This window comes from Pollicipes pollicipes, unplaced genomic scaffold (assembly GCF_011947565.3).
Source record: "Pollicipes pollicipes isolate AB1234 unplaced genomic scaffold, Ppol_2.1 Scaffold_4881;HRSCAF=5763_pilon_pilon_pilon, whole genome shotgun sequence".
NCBI classification, from domain to species: Eukaryota; Metazoa; Arthropoda; class Thecostraca; order Pollicipedomorpha; family Pollicipedidae; genus Pollicipes; species Pollicipes pollicipes.
Genome location: NW_023596576.1, coordinates 17,546,152 through 17,561,219, shown reverse-complemented (window position 1 = coordinate 17,561,219; position 15,068 = coordinate 17,546,152). Strand labels below are relative to the sequence as shown.

At 54.6% G+C, this 15,068-nt stretch overlaps 1 protein-coding gene and 1 long non-coding RNA gene across 2 annotated transcripts; both read right to left on the bottom strand.

Moving 5' to 3' along the window:
- Positions 1-5,132: 5,132 nt before the first annotated feature.
- LOC119101283 (uncharacterized) lies at positions 5,133-6,290 on the bottom strand. The gene is made up of 2 exons (XR_005094533.1): positions 5,910-6,290; positions 5,133-5,644 (listed from the first exon to the last, which is right to left on the bottom strand). It is a non-coding gene; the product is annotated as an uncharacterized LOC119101283 (long non-coding RNA).
- Positions 6,291-6,294: 4 nt separating this feature from the next.
- LOC119100058 (phenoloxidase-activating factor 2-like) lies at positions 6,295-9,988 on the bottom strand. Its single transcript, XM_037223172.1, has 4 exons — positions 9,983-9,988; positions 6,946-7,083; positions 6,755-6,904; positions 6,295-6,708 (listed from the first exon to the last, which is right to left on the bottom strand). Exons 1-4 carry the CDS (start codon positions 9,986-9,988, stop codon positions 6,295-6,297), a joined length of 708 nt encoding a protein of 235 aa, XP_037079067.1.
- Positions 9,989-15,068: the final 5,080 nt, after the last annotated feature.

The window sequence follows — 15,068 nt, the reverse complement described above, 5'->3', positions numbered from 1 at the left end:
CTTGTGCGAATTTGTGACGTTAGACCACGGCTGAGCGACAGCAGTTTCACTTGGATGGATTGAGAAAACGAGCCATATCAAATATATGAGCGATTAAGGACATGGAATGTGTTTTGTTTCTTATGCTCAAGAAAATAATCTGCCCACTGCGCTGCCAAACGCTGATCTTTCCGTCTTGCATGATCTTAAACAAAACGTGCCTATCCATTTTGTGCTCTAAGTCTTAGCTCGGTCCTGCATGCAAGAACACTGGCATTAAGTGTTCTAGGCGCACTTGGCGGTGATCAGGTCGCCACGCGTTTTCAGAAACCGTGCATCGGGCGCTTCGTGTCTTCAGAAACCGCACATCGAACTCCAGGCGTCTTCTGAAACCATACATTTGTGGCGTGCGTCGTTGTTCGACAGCACAGCCAGCCATTCGAGCAGCAAAAAGCTGAATGCGAGATGAGGCCTGGCATTAATGCAAGATTGCAACGTCATATCTTCAACGATGGCCATCAAACCAATTGACTGCCGGACAAGTAGCGACAAAAACCATTAACTGCGAGCTTTCCCGACAACCAATCACCGCCGCGCTGACCGCGCCGCTGTCCGCCGATTGGTGGACGGCGGCCGGCCCGAAATTTCTTGCAGATCACGTCGTCCATCGCAATCAGCGGGTCGTGACCGAAATTGGCGGCGGACGGCGTGGTTTGCAGCGTCGCGTCACGGCCCACAAAATGGCCGTCACCTGCGTCCGCCGGTGGGTCCGGCTGTCCGGTCGTTAGCGCTATTGATAGCCGCCGCCGCGGTGCATACGAAGCAGCGGCGTGCGGCGCGCTGGACAGAGTGTCGGTCGGCGAGCGTCAGGCTGTTCGCCGCCGCCGCCGCCGCCCGCGCAGCGGAGAGAGAAGCCGGCACCGGCGCTGGAAATGAGCGGACTCCTGCTACGGGTGGTGGTGCGAGTGTGGACCAGACTAAACCGAGCCAGGCCAAACTAGGCCCGGGCAGAGGAGAGCAGGGGGAAGGAACAGAACGATGCAGCACCCGATCAGAACAGAACACAACTCAACAGACCCAAACCAAGGAGAACAGATCATGCTAGACGGGACCATCCCGGGCGGCACCTATGGCCGCGCATCACTGGAGTGCGGACGTGTGCACTGGCGCTGGGAGATGCAACGAAAATCGCCTGCAGAGACAGATGTGATGATGGCGAGACCCCGCCTCCAATCTCTCTGCTCTGTGCGGCCACCCGACAGCGCTAAATCCAGCGTGCTTTGTTGAGGTGTGAACCCAACGTGCTTTGCTGAGGTGTGAACCCAGCGTGCTCTGTGAGGTACCATCAAGGCACTTGTTTTCTCTCCCGGTAGACCCCGGCCGCTCCCCACTCTCCCTGGTCCCGAATTCCAAAACCTGTTTGCCTGCAGAACAGCGGGAGATGACGTCAGGGACGGTACCGGTGTGAGACGCTCGCGGGTGTGACTACAGCCAGAGTGCACAGGAAGACCTGATGACATACTGGCCGGCGGAATACATCCCCCATGCGTCGGAACTCGAAGGCCAACAAACGTAGGAGGAAAGAGCGGTGGTGAAATGGGTTGCGGGAACCTATTCGAGAACCAGCGCAATGGTGAGAGTGGGCTCGAAATCTGTTTATTACTTCTGGTGTCGAACGTTCTTCTGGAAACTTCGTTATCCTTACTTTGCAATTTGTCGGAATCGCATTGTTTTGATTCGAATTTCCACCGGTTTCTTGAAAAATTACCTCATTTTTTAGAACAATACTGAACACAGGACAACATCGTCAGATAGCAGCTGACACCTAACGCAGAAAACAAAGCATTACTCATGCGCCCTTCTAGTTTGCATGTCCGCAAGTGTGGACTCCTGAGCTGTCTCTGTAGATTTCGCTACATGCGGCGCCAACGGCCTAAACTACGATGCCGTCCAAACGTCGTCAAAATAAAGAAGTAGACCGTAGAAAGGGATATGCCGTTTGAAGCACGCCACGAAATCCAATAGTTACAATAGCCCAGGGACACTGTTCGCGGCTAATAATGAGAGGGGACAGGGAAAAATGTTACAGCAAATAATCGGTTGTTGCAACAGACCTACCTCAAATTACGCTCCAGAACAAATTTCCCAGATTTAGTCACTTTTGTCCCAAAATGGGGAGAGGTGGGGCTGAAACACCCAACGCAACAGGAAATTACGACTGCAAGAAACCGCTCAAAAGAAAGCAAAAATTTGAGGGTGAGGATAGCATAATTTCAGCAAAGATATTTAACGTATGTCAAGCAAACTGCACGTCAAAATGGGTTATATCTTTATGAACATAATTTCCTCCTTTTGCTCATTATTTCCTATTTCCGTTGTTTGAATACGTTTCCTCTACCTAAATGTCAAAAGCATCCTTCCGGTTACAGCGTCTGCCTCTCAACTTATCCCTGACGGGATGAGTGGATTTGGGTAGCTTTGGTGCTCGCTGTTATATCGCAGGAGCAGCTATATATATATATATATATATATATATATATATATATATATATATATGTATATATATATCGCTGCTCCTGACTGACCTATAGTGGGTGGCAGCGGCGACTCAAGATCAGCTGAGGTCAGAGGGCGGGGTGGGCCGTGCAGAGCATTGCGACACGCTAAATCTTCGCCACCAAATTCTGCCGTTGAACTGGAATTTTACGATGGAATGATGGGAGTGAGTGTTCACACAACGAACATCGCTTAGTGTGAACAGTGATCCCAGAAATCAGTTAAGCAATAAGATCTAAGCTTATAAGGCAATAACTCGCTTATATCCTGTGAAACCATGTAACTGTTATATTTCTCAGTGATCCATTCTTTAATTTACATCGCGAGAGACAAGACTTTGCAACGTATGACCTAACCTGACGTGGCCTGGCCGGTCCGGTTCGGTCCGCGCCGGTCCAAGCTTGGGCCACCCTGACTGGCGCGGTGTGCCGGGGCGCAACCCTACGTGGTGCGCGCTGATTGGCCAGTGGTCACGTGACCCGTGTCTGGGTCGGGTCGCGGTGGTATAGGGAGCGGGAATAGACGAGAGGATCCGGGTGAGTGCGGGCGCGGGAGGTGTCGGCTTCCAGCGAAGCTGACCGTGAAAGTTTGTGATACACTCACATGATGACAACTGTGCTGGGATGTTCCATGCTAAAGCATGGAAAAGATAAGCTGGCACCCCAAACCTGCCTATCGAAAGAATGGGGTCACACTTGTTACCAACGGAGCGCATGTATGTGAAAGGACAATAAACAGGGTGGTGACGGCCGAGCGGCACGCCTGCCACTCAGCTCGGTGCTGACAGCTGGCGCAGGCCGCGGCGGTGCCGGTGTGGCGATGGAGTACCCAGCACCGCACTGCTGCCGGTCCGTCGCGCCGACCTTCGATGTCCCCCGCCGCCGCTGCACGCTGACCCGAACGGCAGACAAGGTCACGGCACGGGGCGTGACGTGGCGGACGGCCGCGGTGGCTGGCGGTCGCGCTTTGGGGGCGGTCCTGTCGCTGCCCCGACACGCGGAGGGTGATCTAATGCTTCCCACGGGTTCTGTGAGGGCGCTCTGAGAGCTCTCTGATGCACTCTGAGGGCACTATGGCGCACTCGGAGGGAGCTCTGAGGGCGTTGTGGTGCACTCTGAGGGCGCTCTGAGGGCTCTGTGGTGCACTCTGAGGGCACTATGGCGCACTCGGAGGGAGCTCTGAGGGCGTTGTGGTGCACTCTGAGGGCGCTCTGAGGGCTCTGTGGTGCACTCTGAGGGCACTATGGCGCACTCGGAGGGAGCTCTGAGGGCGTTGTGGTGCACTCTGAGGGCGCTCTGAGGGCTCTGTGGTGCACTCGGAGAGTGCTATGGTGCACTCTGAGGGCGCTCTGAGGGCTCTCTGGTGCACTCTGAGGGCACTATGGCGCACTCGGAGGGAGCTCTGGGGGCGTTGTGGTGCACTCTGAGGGCGCTCTGAGGGCTCTGTGGTGCACTCTGAGGGCACTATGGCGCACTCGGAGGGAGCTCTGAGGGCGTTGTGGTGCACTCTGAGGGCGCTCTGAGGGCTCTCTGGTGCACTCGGAGAGTGCTATGGTGCACTCTGAGGGCACTCCACGTGCGCCTTTCCGCTGCGGAGCGGACGTCGCCCACGGCCTTCCGTGGTGTCGTGGCGGCTCGCGGTCGGTGACTGAATACTGTCCCGCAGCCAACGGCAAACGCACCGTTGCATGTAGCAAGAGCGACACTTCCCAAAAACGATCGGAGGTGTGGGTTTCAGCACTTTTCCGTTTTGATGTCGTTTTTTTCCGGCAGCGCCACAGGGAACTGGAATACCAAAACTGATGGGGATAAGGCCCTCAAACACATTTATCAAACCTGCCGAACGTTTCGCTGTTGCCTTTTTGTGCGTCTTCACTCAAGGCGTGTGTTTAGAGCCCTGGCATGCGTATTACACAGCAGCAATGGCCTAAAACAGACCCGTCAAGTGGTTGCGCTGTGATTAGTTTAGTTCCATGGACATAAGACGTTTGAAGGGTATTAGAGAGACGCGCAGTCGTCCCGAGACCTCTCTGGTTACGCAATCACGTTTTTCGTCATGATGAGCTGTTCGCCGTCTGGCAAAACGAACCATCTTTATTTGATGTATGGTAGAAAGGCATTGGACCCCTGGTTTCTTGGATTGTGTGTTTTGAGTAACAACAATGTGCAGGCTGGCAACAGTGAGCCTGCACATTACCACAACCACGTTCATGATAACTGAGGGTTTCATCACAATTAATGTAACAAGCCGACCGAGCGAAGTCAACGGCTGTTTGGCTCTTAAGGCTGTGCTGAGCTTATGAATGACCCTATACTTGTCTAACTATAAATTGTGCTGCAGTCGAACATGCAGGGATGTGCGAGATGATCATAATCGAATCAGCCTGCAGCGCAGTTGTGGTTTTCATCATGCTGTCTTCAGTATCTGGTGACCTGCGAAGTGATGCAATCAGCCACTTGATGACCTGCGAGGTGATTGCATTCATCCCACTTTTTCTTACCTTTGTTGGGTGGTAATTGACGTACTATATCATTACGATGCCCATCATTTTGGTGGTTTGGATTATGATGCCCTTTGCCAATAAAACACTGTGTGCCTGCGCTTATGGAGCATCATTTTTTGTTTACTTAGTGATTAGACAGCCCCGATTCTGAATAGCAGACCACGGACGAGCAGAAACTCGGTCAGGGACAGGCCGTTTCTGTGGCGAGACACGCTTGGGAGGCCGCAGTATGTCGACGATGCCCGTGATTGTTGATAATCTGAGGACACGGTTTGGGTATCTGGATTCCTTCAACCAGTGCACCACGATAGTGAAGTAACAGGCTGTTTAAACTGGCATTTCGTCATGCGGACCAGATATTAACCACGCCTCAATGTTGGTTGCCCAAACCATCTCAATCTAAATGAATAACACACCCAGCTCAGGATGTTTACTAGTCATAGTATAATGGCAATGAACCCGTAGAGTACAGGAAACGTCTCGCCGTCCTATCATCTTAACTGTGTTTGCCGATAAGAATTAATGCTACTGTGAGGGGCTGATACATGTCCACCTCGTTGTTCGTTCAGTCTTCCAATGCTGAGTGACGTGGTATCAGTCGACGGGCTGAAACAAGAGCAGCCTATGGACACCATGATGACTAAGGTCAAGTCTTCTATGAGTCAATATGAGTCAAATAGCAAACAACTATGTCACTGTTTACGGCCACGAGGCTTGGCCAACTATAGGTGTGGGCTGAATATGATGGTTAAAAGGAACTGATCAGGAATATTGTAAGTGATACTATGTTCGCCTCCGCCTCTCAGGCGTCCGTAATCTTGTGCAAATATTTCGGCAGACACAGTTCTGAGATCCAGTCTATGTGGTCTACCTGTTGTCCATCGACCCTGCCAGTTCCTTTTCTTGAAGTTCGTTGGTCTGCTGCTCGCCCACAGTGCCCCAGTCGTCCGTGAAGAGGCGGCATTCCGGCCCCGTTCAGAGGCCCTGCTGCTGGCCCTGCTGGAGGAGCTGCTGCTCACGCTGCTGCTGCCGCTGCTCGACTTGATGCAGCCAGGGCTCGATCCAGTCGAGCTGGCGGCGCACGTCCGCGTACACGCCGGGTACGCCGGGCACGCCGCAGCCCACGCCCCACGAGACCACGCCCAGCTGCACCCAGCGCTCAGGGTCGAGCGGGTCGCGGCAGGCGAGTGGTGAGCCGCCGTCGCCGGTGCACGTGTCCTCGCCGCCCACGCCGCCGGCACACGTGAACGACCGGTCTAGGCCGGAAGTACTTGCCCAGCCGGGTCTTGCGCAGCGCGCGCTGGCAGGCCGCCTCGGCACGTGCGGGCATGCTCGATCTGCTTGAGCACCGTCTGGAAAAAGCCGTCATCGAAGGCGTCCTTGCCCCAGCCGGTAGCGACGGCAGTCGGCGCGGTTGTAGTTGACATCAGCGGTCGGCAGGCAGAGGGTGTCGATGTGCTCCTGCAGTGCGCGGGCTCGGACAGGAACAGTAGGGCCACGTCATCGCGCAGTCGTTTCGGGTCGAAGTCGGGGTGCGGCTCGAAGCCGTCCGCCTCGATATCCAGGTGCGGCAGCACCTCAGACTCGCGCTGCGTGTCCCACTCGCCGAGCCGCACCACGAGACGCGAGCCCTCCAGGTCTTGCAGGCAGTGAGCCGCCGTCAGCACCACCTGTTGGTGGATCAGCGAGCCGCCGCACACGAAAAAGTGGCGACACCTCATCGCCCAGCTCCTCCACGCGCAGCACGGCCACCATCCAGGGGAACTCGCCGAACTGCGACTCACTCTCGTTGAAGCCGATGATACGTGCGCCGATGCCGTCCGGCCGCCGCCGGCCGCACTGCGGAACGTACGGGTGGTGGCGCGGCTGGCGGCGGTCGGCGCCGGCAGCGGCGCCACGCAGCACACGTCGCCAAAGCGTGCGCATTCCGAGTGCGTGAGGAAATCGTGCTCGTCTTCGAACTGCGTCTTGCCGATGCGGATGTCGAAGGCGCCCAGCTGGTCGCTTACGATGTCCTCCTCGCCGCAGCGGAAGTAGGGCACGCACTGGAACTCGCCGCGCTCGCAGGGGCGTGGCCGGCTCCGGCTCCAGCCCGCTGTCGGTCTGACACCCGCCGGTCAGCGCCGCCAGGAAGTCTTGGTCGCTCAGGCTGGCTGTGTCGGTGACACTCTTGCACTTGGGCGGCGGCTGGCCGTCGTCGACAGTGCCTAACAGTGCGTCCAGCAGGGCGGCGTCGCTCGCGCTGGGACTTCGGCGCGCCGGCAGGCGGCGGCGCGTCGGCGCCGCCCGTCAGTGAGTTGAGGAAGGCATCGTTGTCGGCCGAGCTCTGCGCCCACGTCGCCCGCGCAAGCACCAGGAGAAGCCAAAGCGATGGCTGCATCTGAAACGCGACAAGGGGTATGCGGACACAGGGATGAGTATGTCTTCAACTTTTAGCGCGCCGTCTGGGCTATTACGCGGTCGGCCAGCGGTCAAAACGTTCATGGGTCACCAGGCCTGCGGAGCTGGTCCCCGGTTCAGCAGTGCGTCCTGACGGGCTCCTGAGCGACCGGAGCTTGTCGGGGTGTAACGACCAGCGACTGGAGCATCAACAATTCGGTGCTCTTCGGTTTCCACGTGCTGTCATGCATGAGGCACACGTCGAGCCGGGTGCTATGCAAATAAATCAGCTGTTTACAGATGCGAACACAGGTCGGAGGATTGGCATAAGCATGGGTTATGCGCGACACGAATGAGTGGGAGCATGTGTCCGTTCACTTAATACTCGGCCCCAAAATGCGACCGATCGCCGTTACACACCGCGAAGCATCATCGCACAACGGCCTGTCTGACTTACCGCGGTATCGCTGCTGTGTCACTGCGCCGGAGGCTGGCCGACCACTGACTAGACTCTGCCCGGCGACGGCCTCCCCACTGTGCCTGACGGCGCTCATAAACAAACCCGCTCCCCGGAGAGCACGCATCTGCGCCGCATCGCCAGAGGCACCAGATGGCGCCAGATGACGCCAGATGATTTGGACGCCTCATGAGTGTAGAAGCGCAGACAAACCGGACAGCTCCGGCGTTCGCGTACAAATTTCAGTTCTGGTAAAGAAGACTGGCACACCCATCAAACACGTGTCTTCATCTAGATCGACTCCTTGGCATACATCCATTCATGGAGCGTCAAGAAAAGCGATGCTGCCGGGGTCGGATTTGGTACGGATATTGTTTCGGTAGGTGACAGGCATTGCACCTCGATGTTGCCACTATTTCTATACCCTTTCGGATACATTGTGTGTTTACTGATCCCGTGAGTAGTATACGTTGCCTGGATTCCTTACCGCAACTGGCAAACTTGTTCCAATTCAATCTTGACGTTGGTGCGTAATATCCATATTTAAAGGAGAATGCACCCGATTTCCACGATGCAATACTACGCGTCATCACCGAAATCACGTCAAACAAGCTGACCCGAGGCCAATATCTTCTGGGGAGGATAGATTATCGACCATTGTGCATCGATTGGTGAACGATTCGACCATACTCCAGGCACGGAGCATTGGGTTGTCTAAAAACTAATTTCTGGTGATTTGAGACGTTTTTGGAGACATCCGACCTGGCCTAAGTTTGCCTTGTTCTGGAAAGGATAAGGTAATGGCCATGACGTATCGATTGGTAAATATTTTGAGCTGATCGGTCCCATAGGCGCAGAGCATGTGGCTGTCTGGGAAGTGATATTTGCCTGCCTGATATATGCCTGATATTTGGTGGCCTGATGACCTGATAAATGCGTTTTTGGTCATGTTTAACCTGACCTAAGGTCGTCATGGTCTGAAAAGAATAAGATATTGACTATGGCACGTTGTTTGTTGAAGGCTTTGTGGCAAGGATATCACACAAGCTCAATGCATGGGCTTTGCCTGCAAACCTATGTTTCCGATTTTCGGCGTTTTCGGTGAATTTTTGACCTGGACCAAGATCATCGTTTTCTAGAGAGTAGAGGTTATCGACCAAGTGGCATCAAGTGCTGCAGATTTGATGTCAGTCGGTCTGATACGCTCGGAGCATGGGGTTGTCAACAGGTTTTATTAGCCGTTTGGTCCCTCCCATCACGAAGCGGTGGTGGGGTCAGACTATTGCAGTGTCCCCAACGTTGCCAATTTGGGTTTCAAATTATCTCCTTTTGTTGGCAATGACAGGGGAATAACAAGTTTTTTGAACTTAGGGGTCAGAAAGCTTACCTCTAGTGCAACGACGCTTTGATACGGACTTTGAAAGCCGAAGTTATTTCGAGTAGCGGATTAATTCATGGGAGGTCAATTTTTGACAACGGAAGGTACAAAAATAAGGGCTCACATGCCATGCATAATGTTAAATTGCAACAATGTTGGTGCTCCCCCTCCCCCTCTTTCCTTAAACTTTACCGGCTTTGCCGTCCCCGCCAATTTTCCGCAAGGAAATTGGACTTTGCGTGCAAATAAGGAAAATTCAGTAATATTTATCAGGTTCATCCATCCAACTGACGTCTGACGTCTGACATCTGACGTTAGATGTCTGGCTTTCGTCTAAAAAGCACGCCTCAAGCTTTCGCAGCATATATCACCCAAACGTTTTTGCGCAGAAGTGTGTTCCAAACATTATAAACACACACGTTGGAAACAGGAAAGTACGTGAAATGCATAACTTTCATAGTAGTGCGCAGGGAGTCAAATGAGATTTCTTCGGCAGAGTCGGCTACTTGAAATAAAAACTTTGAGCGATTCAGAAGGATTTCGAGAAAAATCGTCTTACTGATGAAGTTGTATGCGTCTGATGTAACAAAAAGTGAAAAGCACAAAACCGTGGAGCATTCCCTTTAAGTTGTGTTAGTTCTTCTGGACCATTGAATTGATGTTTCTACGCTCTAGCTCTGGTCCATTTCTACTTTAATTCCCATTTGCATTTGACATCATTAATCCTTACCTTCATGATTTTGATCAATGACGATTTTTAGCTCCAACTTTTTCTTGTCGCTTCAGTTCTGCTTTTTGGTTTTCATTTTATTATCTGTCCTGCAATGATATCCTGCGGACCCAAACAGAGCATCTTAGCTCGCAGCGACTGTTGGCGACAGACTTGCAGCCAAGCCCACGTGGACGGGGCTGCACACTCCCTTACCGACTTTTTGGCTCCAGATTTTCAGGGGAAATGTGAAAATGAGTGCCAAGCGAGTGAATTTTTACATCGCTCACTATAGCACACAAAAGCACGACATTAATTCTCCTCCAAATCCCAAAAGAGGCATTTTGAAACTCTTACATTATTTTTCCCTGAGGAGAATCCCGTGAGGAACTCCGTGGGTGCCTTACGAGGTCACATCCACTTGTTACCAAAATACATGCATGCGTGCCTGGCGGACGATGGTGCCAAGATGATTAAATATGCGACTGCTGGAGCCAGGCTCGCACTTGATTCTGCCTCAGTGAAATCGATTCCGAATGAAACTCAAAATGCATGAATTAAGTTATAACTCCGAATCCAAATCGCCCAAAGCGGCTTTGAATCGACTCCGATTTTGATACAAAAAACGTCCCCCCGTTTTTGAACCCATTTTGATTGAGTCCATCCCGATTGAGCCGATTCCTTTGGCATCAGTTCGGACGATTGTTTGTTTTGTAGCCGTTATGAAGGCCTAAACATGGAACTGTATTCGTTAAAAGTATGGTTCTACAAGGTTGTATCACGTTGCTGTGCACGCATCAGAGCTATCAAATAAGAAAACATTGTGTCGTTACCTTTCCATTTTGGTCGACTTACGACAACTATGCTGATCCAAGTCCTTCTCGTCAACACAACAGTAATCAAAGGAATCGAACACACCATGACTCACAAAGATGTGTTTGATTCCACAGTCCATTCGACTCCACCCGAAGCCGAGCACAGGTTTGGTTGAGTGCCAGAAGTGAATCTCTGACAGGGCTGGTGATGACCGTTAATTCTCCCATGGCCACCCAGTTTGAAATTCCTCCCCCCTCAAGCGCGCGGGCACACACGCGGGCGCGGCGCGGGCACACAAAGACACTTCTGCGTCACTTTTGAACATGGAAACAGACTATCTCTTCTCTGGACATGGCTTTACCTAAATACATCAAATGGTCCGTTCCGTGACCTCACGCCATCGGGCCGCCCGCCACCCACTCAGCACGTGGGTCGAGTGGAAGCTTAAAAACACCTCTAGCGCTGGTTGGACGTGGCGCCTCGCGCTATTACTCTGCGCTATGAATGCGTTGTGAGCTCGCACAACTCTCACACGTTTTTTCAGAATTCTCCAAACCATCCTACATTGGTCCTGAAGAGGTTGGTGCTGACGTGCTCTTTGCGCAATCCCTGCCCACAGCCATGCTCGCCGCAGCCTCGTGTGACTTCACACTCGCTGTCTCTCGTGGACCCCGGCGCAGTGGTGCGGACCAGCCGTCGCGGTCAGGCATATACTCAACGCACCTCCGTACACCCCACTGGCGCCGCCCCGCCCCGGGGGAGGTTCGGCGGCGCCCCCGCCGCCGCCGCTCGGCGGGTGGTCGGGCCATTTCTTCGCGCCGGGAAGCGCGGCGGCGGCAGCAGCTGCCTCCGCCGCCGCCCGCCCGCCAATCAGCGCCCGCTGCGGCGGCGCATGCGTAAGCCGGAGTCTGCGGCAAGCCGCCTTCCGCGGTTAGTCGGCCGCCTGGTAGCGGAGGGGAGGCGTTGGCCGCCCGGCGCAGTCCGCTACCCGCCCGCTTCCGGTCGGCCGCCGCTGCCATGGCGTCCCCACCCGGGCAGGCCGCCGCCCACGCGCCAGCAGCACCGGCCTCAGCGCCCTCGAGTCGTACAGGGCGCTGCAGAGCTCGCTACGCTCCAGCAGGTGCTCTCGGCCTTTTCTCACATGGCCGGCCTCAGCCGCGGCCTCGGCCTGCTGACGAGTCCGGCGGTGGCGGCAGCGGCGAGCCGAGCGGCGCCAAGTTCGACTTCTCGCGGCTGGCCGAGTCGGCCACGGAGCCGAGCCCGGCCGGTGGTGCGCCGCCACCGCCGCCGCCGCCGCTTTCGCTGCTGCAGCCGTACCGGCCGCTGCTGCTGCCGGCGCTCTTCCCGGGCCTGTCAGCCGTGTTGCCGCTCACCCGGCGGCCCGGACCTGGCCGCGGCCGCGCCGCCCGCCCCAAGAAGCAGTTCATCTGCCAGTATTGCCAGCGCCATTTTACGAAGAGCTACAACCTGCTGATTCAACGAGCGCACGCACACGGACGAGCGGGCCCCTTCTCCTGCGACAATCTGCAGCAAGGCCTTCCGCCGGCAGGACCACCTCCGGGACCACAGGTGAGGTCAGCAGGCCATCCCCGAGACCACGGATGGGGTCAGGAGGACCACCCGGCGTAAACGTATGTGGGACCTGGCGTCAACAGGATCTCCCATGGGGCCACAGGTCGTCAGGACAAAGACTAGCTCTAGAACGACAAGGGTGAACGGGTTGTCCGCAGGACCACCTTAGAGACCTCAGGTAAGGACGGAAGCACCTCAAAACAACAGGGAACGTCAGGAAGACAGGGAATGCCTGAAGGACTTTAGGTAAGAAGGGATGTCAGTAGGATCATGGGGATCATGGGGTCAGTGGTGGAGGCAGGTTCGCCCACAAGAGGGGCCAGAACAGGATTAAAGTAGGCTGTCTCAGTCAGGGAGTCCCTATTCAACGCCTTAGGAGCTTCTGTTTGTGATTTCGGAGGATCGTTTTAGATTCTGCTTTCTTCCTTATGCCTGGGCTCCGTGTATTGATGCTGTGGAAGTCCTACGGACGTTTTAAAGTGACAAAAGCTGCTGGGTCCCTCGGCCCCCAGCGGGCCCACCACCTTCAGGGATGGGGTGCATTGTCCCAAAAGCTCCCCCCTGGATACGCCGCTACTAAAGGTTAGGTCAGCACGACAGGGCATACTACAAGCACCACGGATAAAAACATGTAATTAGCAGAACCGTGTCAAGGACCACACGCGAGAGGAGAGGGACAGAGCCAGCCCAAAAACGTAGACGACCTGCGGACGGGACTGACGTCAGCTGAACCTCCTTCACTACAACCGTAGGATAAGACGAGAAATGACTTGAACCCTGAGGTGTTCACAGGTTCAGATCGGTGTAAACCGCGCCAGGCAGTCGAGGACTAGAGAGGTGCCTTGTTCCGGTGCTATGAGTGAAACGTGGGAGGGCTCGCACTATTCCATTTATTTATTTGTTTTGCTTTCGTTTTGCAGAAATTTAAACTCACTGAAATAATTACTTTCGAGTTTAATACGTTTAAGGCCTCGGTATTGCAAAACCCCGATTCAAACTATGGATGCCTCTTTCCTTTTTTCATCATTCCCACCTGCGCGGCACTATTTCTGTCACGTTTCAGCCTTGATATGGGTACAGCGTAAAAGCAGTGGCTCCAGCAGTACCAGTATGGGGCGGCACTTGCTTCGTGGCCCGCTGTAAGAAGTGAAAGTCGGTGCTTCTTTTCTTCCATGTTTTCTTCAAGCTGAAAAACTGCTTCTTGAAATCAAATTTATATTCCGTTGGAAAAACTGGAAAGCTTCCCGGCAGGCCCAATGCTTTTCATTTTTACTTCTAAGCGTAGCCGGTCACATTCTTAAAGGACGCTACCGGCCTCCAATCAGCGGTATCTGTGGGCGCCCGTGCACCGGTGCGGTGGTGGGTTCCTCCTCTGGGGAGGGCCAGTGCCACTATGCCACGCCCGTAAGCGTTCCGAGCACCCACGCTGATTATGGTCCATCTCGCTGCTCGATGATTGATTCATTGACTGCCCCTCCCCTTCCCCCTCCCATGCTGCACGCTGGGTGCGCCTCGGCCGCCGGCATACTTTGCACCAATTGGGGATGAAGGGCGGCATCTGTTTTACGCGGCGCAAGCGGACCAGACAATGGAGATTCCACAGCCGTTCACCTAGCCTTTTCGAGGCAGTGATAAACACGGAGTATGTGGGGCGCCCAGGGCCGGACTATTACCAGACGACCAGCTAGCCCCCGAAGCCCAGTGGTCTTCGTCTCCACGTCACCTCATGGGGCCAACGTCGCAAGCTCGAGAGCACCTGGCGGTGGACGGTGGATGAGACTATCGTGGTCTGCAGCTAGACTCCCTAAATTCAACTAAAACTCAGACAGGAAACTCTCACCTCTGGCGAATATCCAGAGGCTAAATGAAGCTGGATTCACGCGAATAGGTTTCTTAAAATGTCAAGCGCTTCTCTATGACTTTGTTCGCCTACGTCCCATGTGAGTGAGAAATTGGAAGCGGAACACCCGCGCTGAGGCCACTCCTGTGCTGATGGTCTCAGCTGGGCAGCAGAGACAGACTTGCTGTGCACCCCCAGCCCCGGGAGGCCGGTCGGCACAGCGCGGCGAGAGGTGCGCGACCATTGATGCGGAGATAAACGCCTCCGATTTTAATGTGCGTCATAATTCAGGGACCACACATACAGGCACAATTTTGCAGCAAGTATTAATCATTGGCATCGTTGGGAGACAGACAAGAATTGTGGGCCTTGCAAAGAATTTCCGACACACAATACGGCCCGTGATTTAACCACGGCGAGCCGGATTTTACACGACCGTAAATTCCACACGTCCGTGACTTATGCTTAATAAATATCCCCACCGACAATAACCCGTCGGAATAATCAGCACTAAGAGTAACATTATAGCGCTGCTATCAATGATGTTCATTTTGAATTTATCGCGCCACTTTTTACTGGGCGCGGCGCGGCCGGCCGGCGCGGTGTGTCAGCGCCGACTAACAGGGGCGGCTCCGGGGCCGGGGCCAGTGGGTCGGAGGCCCAGGGGGCCTGTCATTAGGCCCGTCTCGGACCGGGCGTTCTTGACTGAGGAAAATCGGAGGCCACAGGGGATGACGATCATTGACTGAGGGGAGTTGGGGAGGGAACAGTTGGGCAGCGGCGCGCCCAACTACATTCCCAACTATCTTGCTGCAGACCCCGCTTTTCCACACCGCCCATTTGACCCTGCACCAAACGCACTGCGACAGAGTCAGAGGG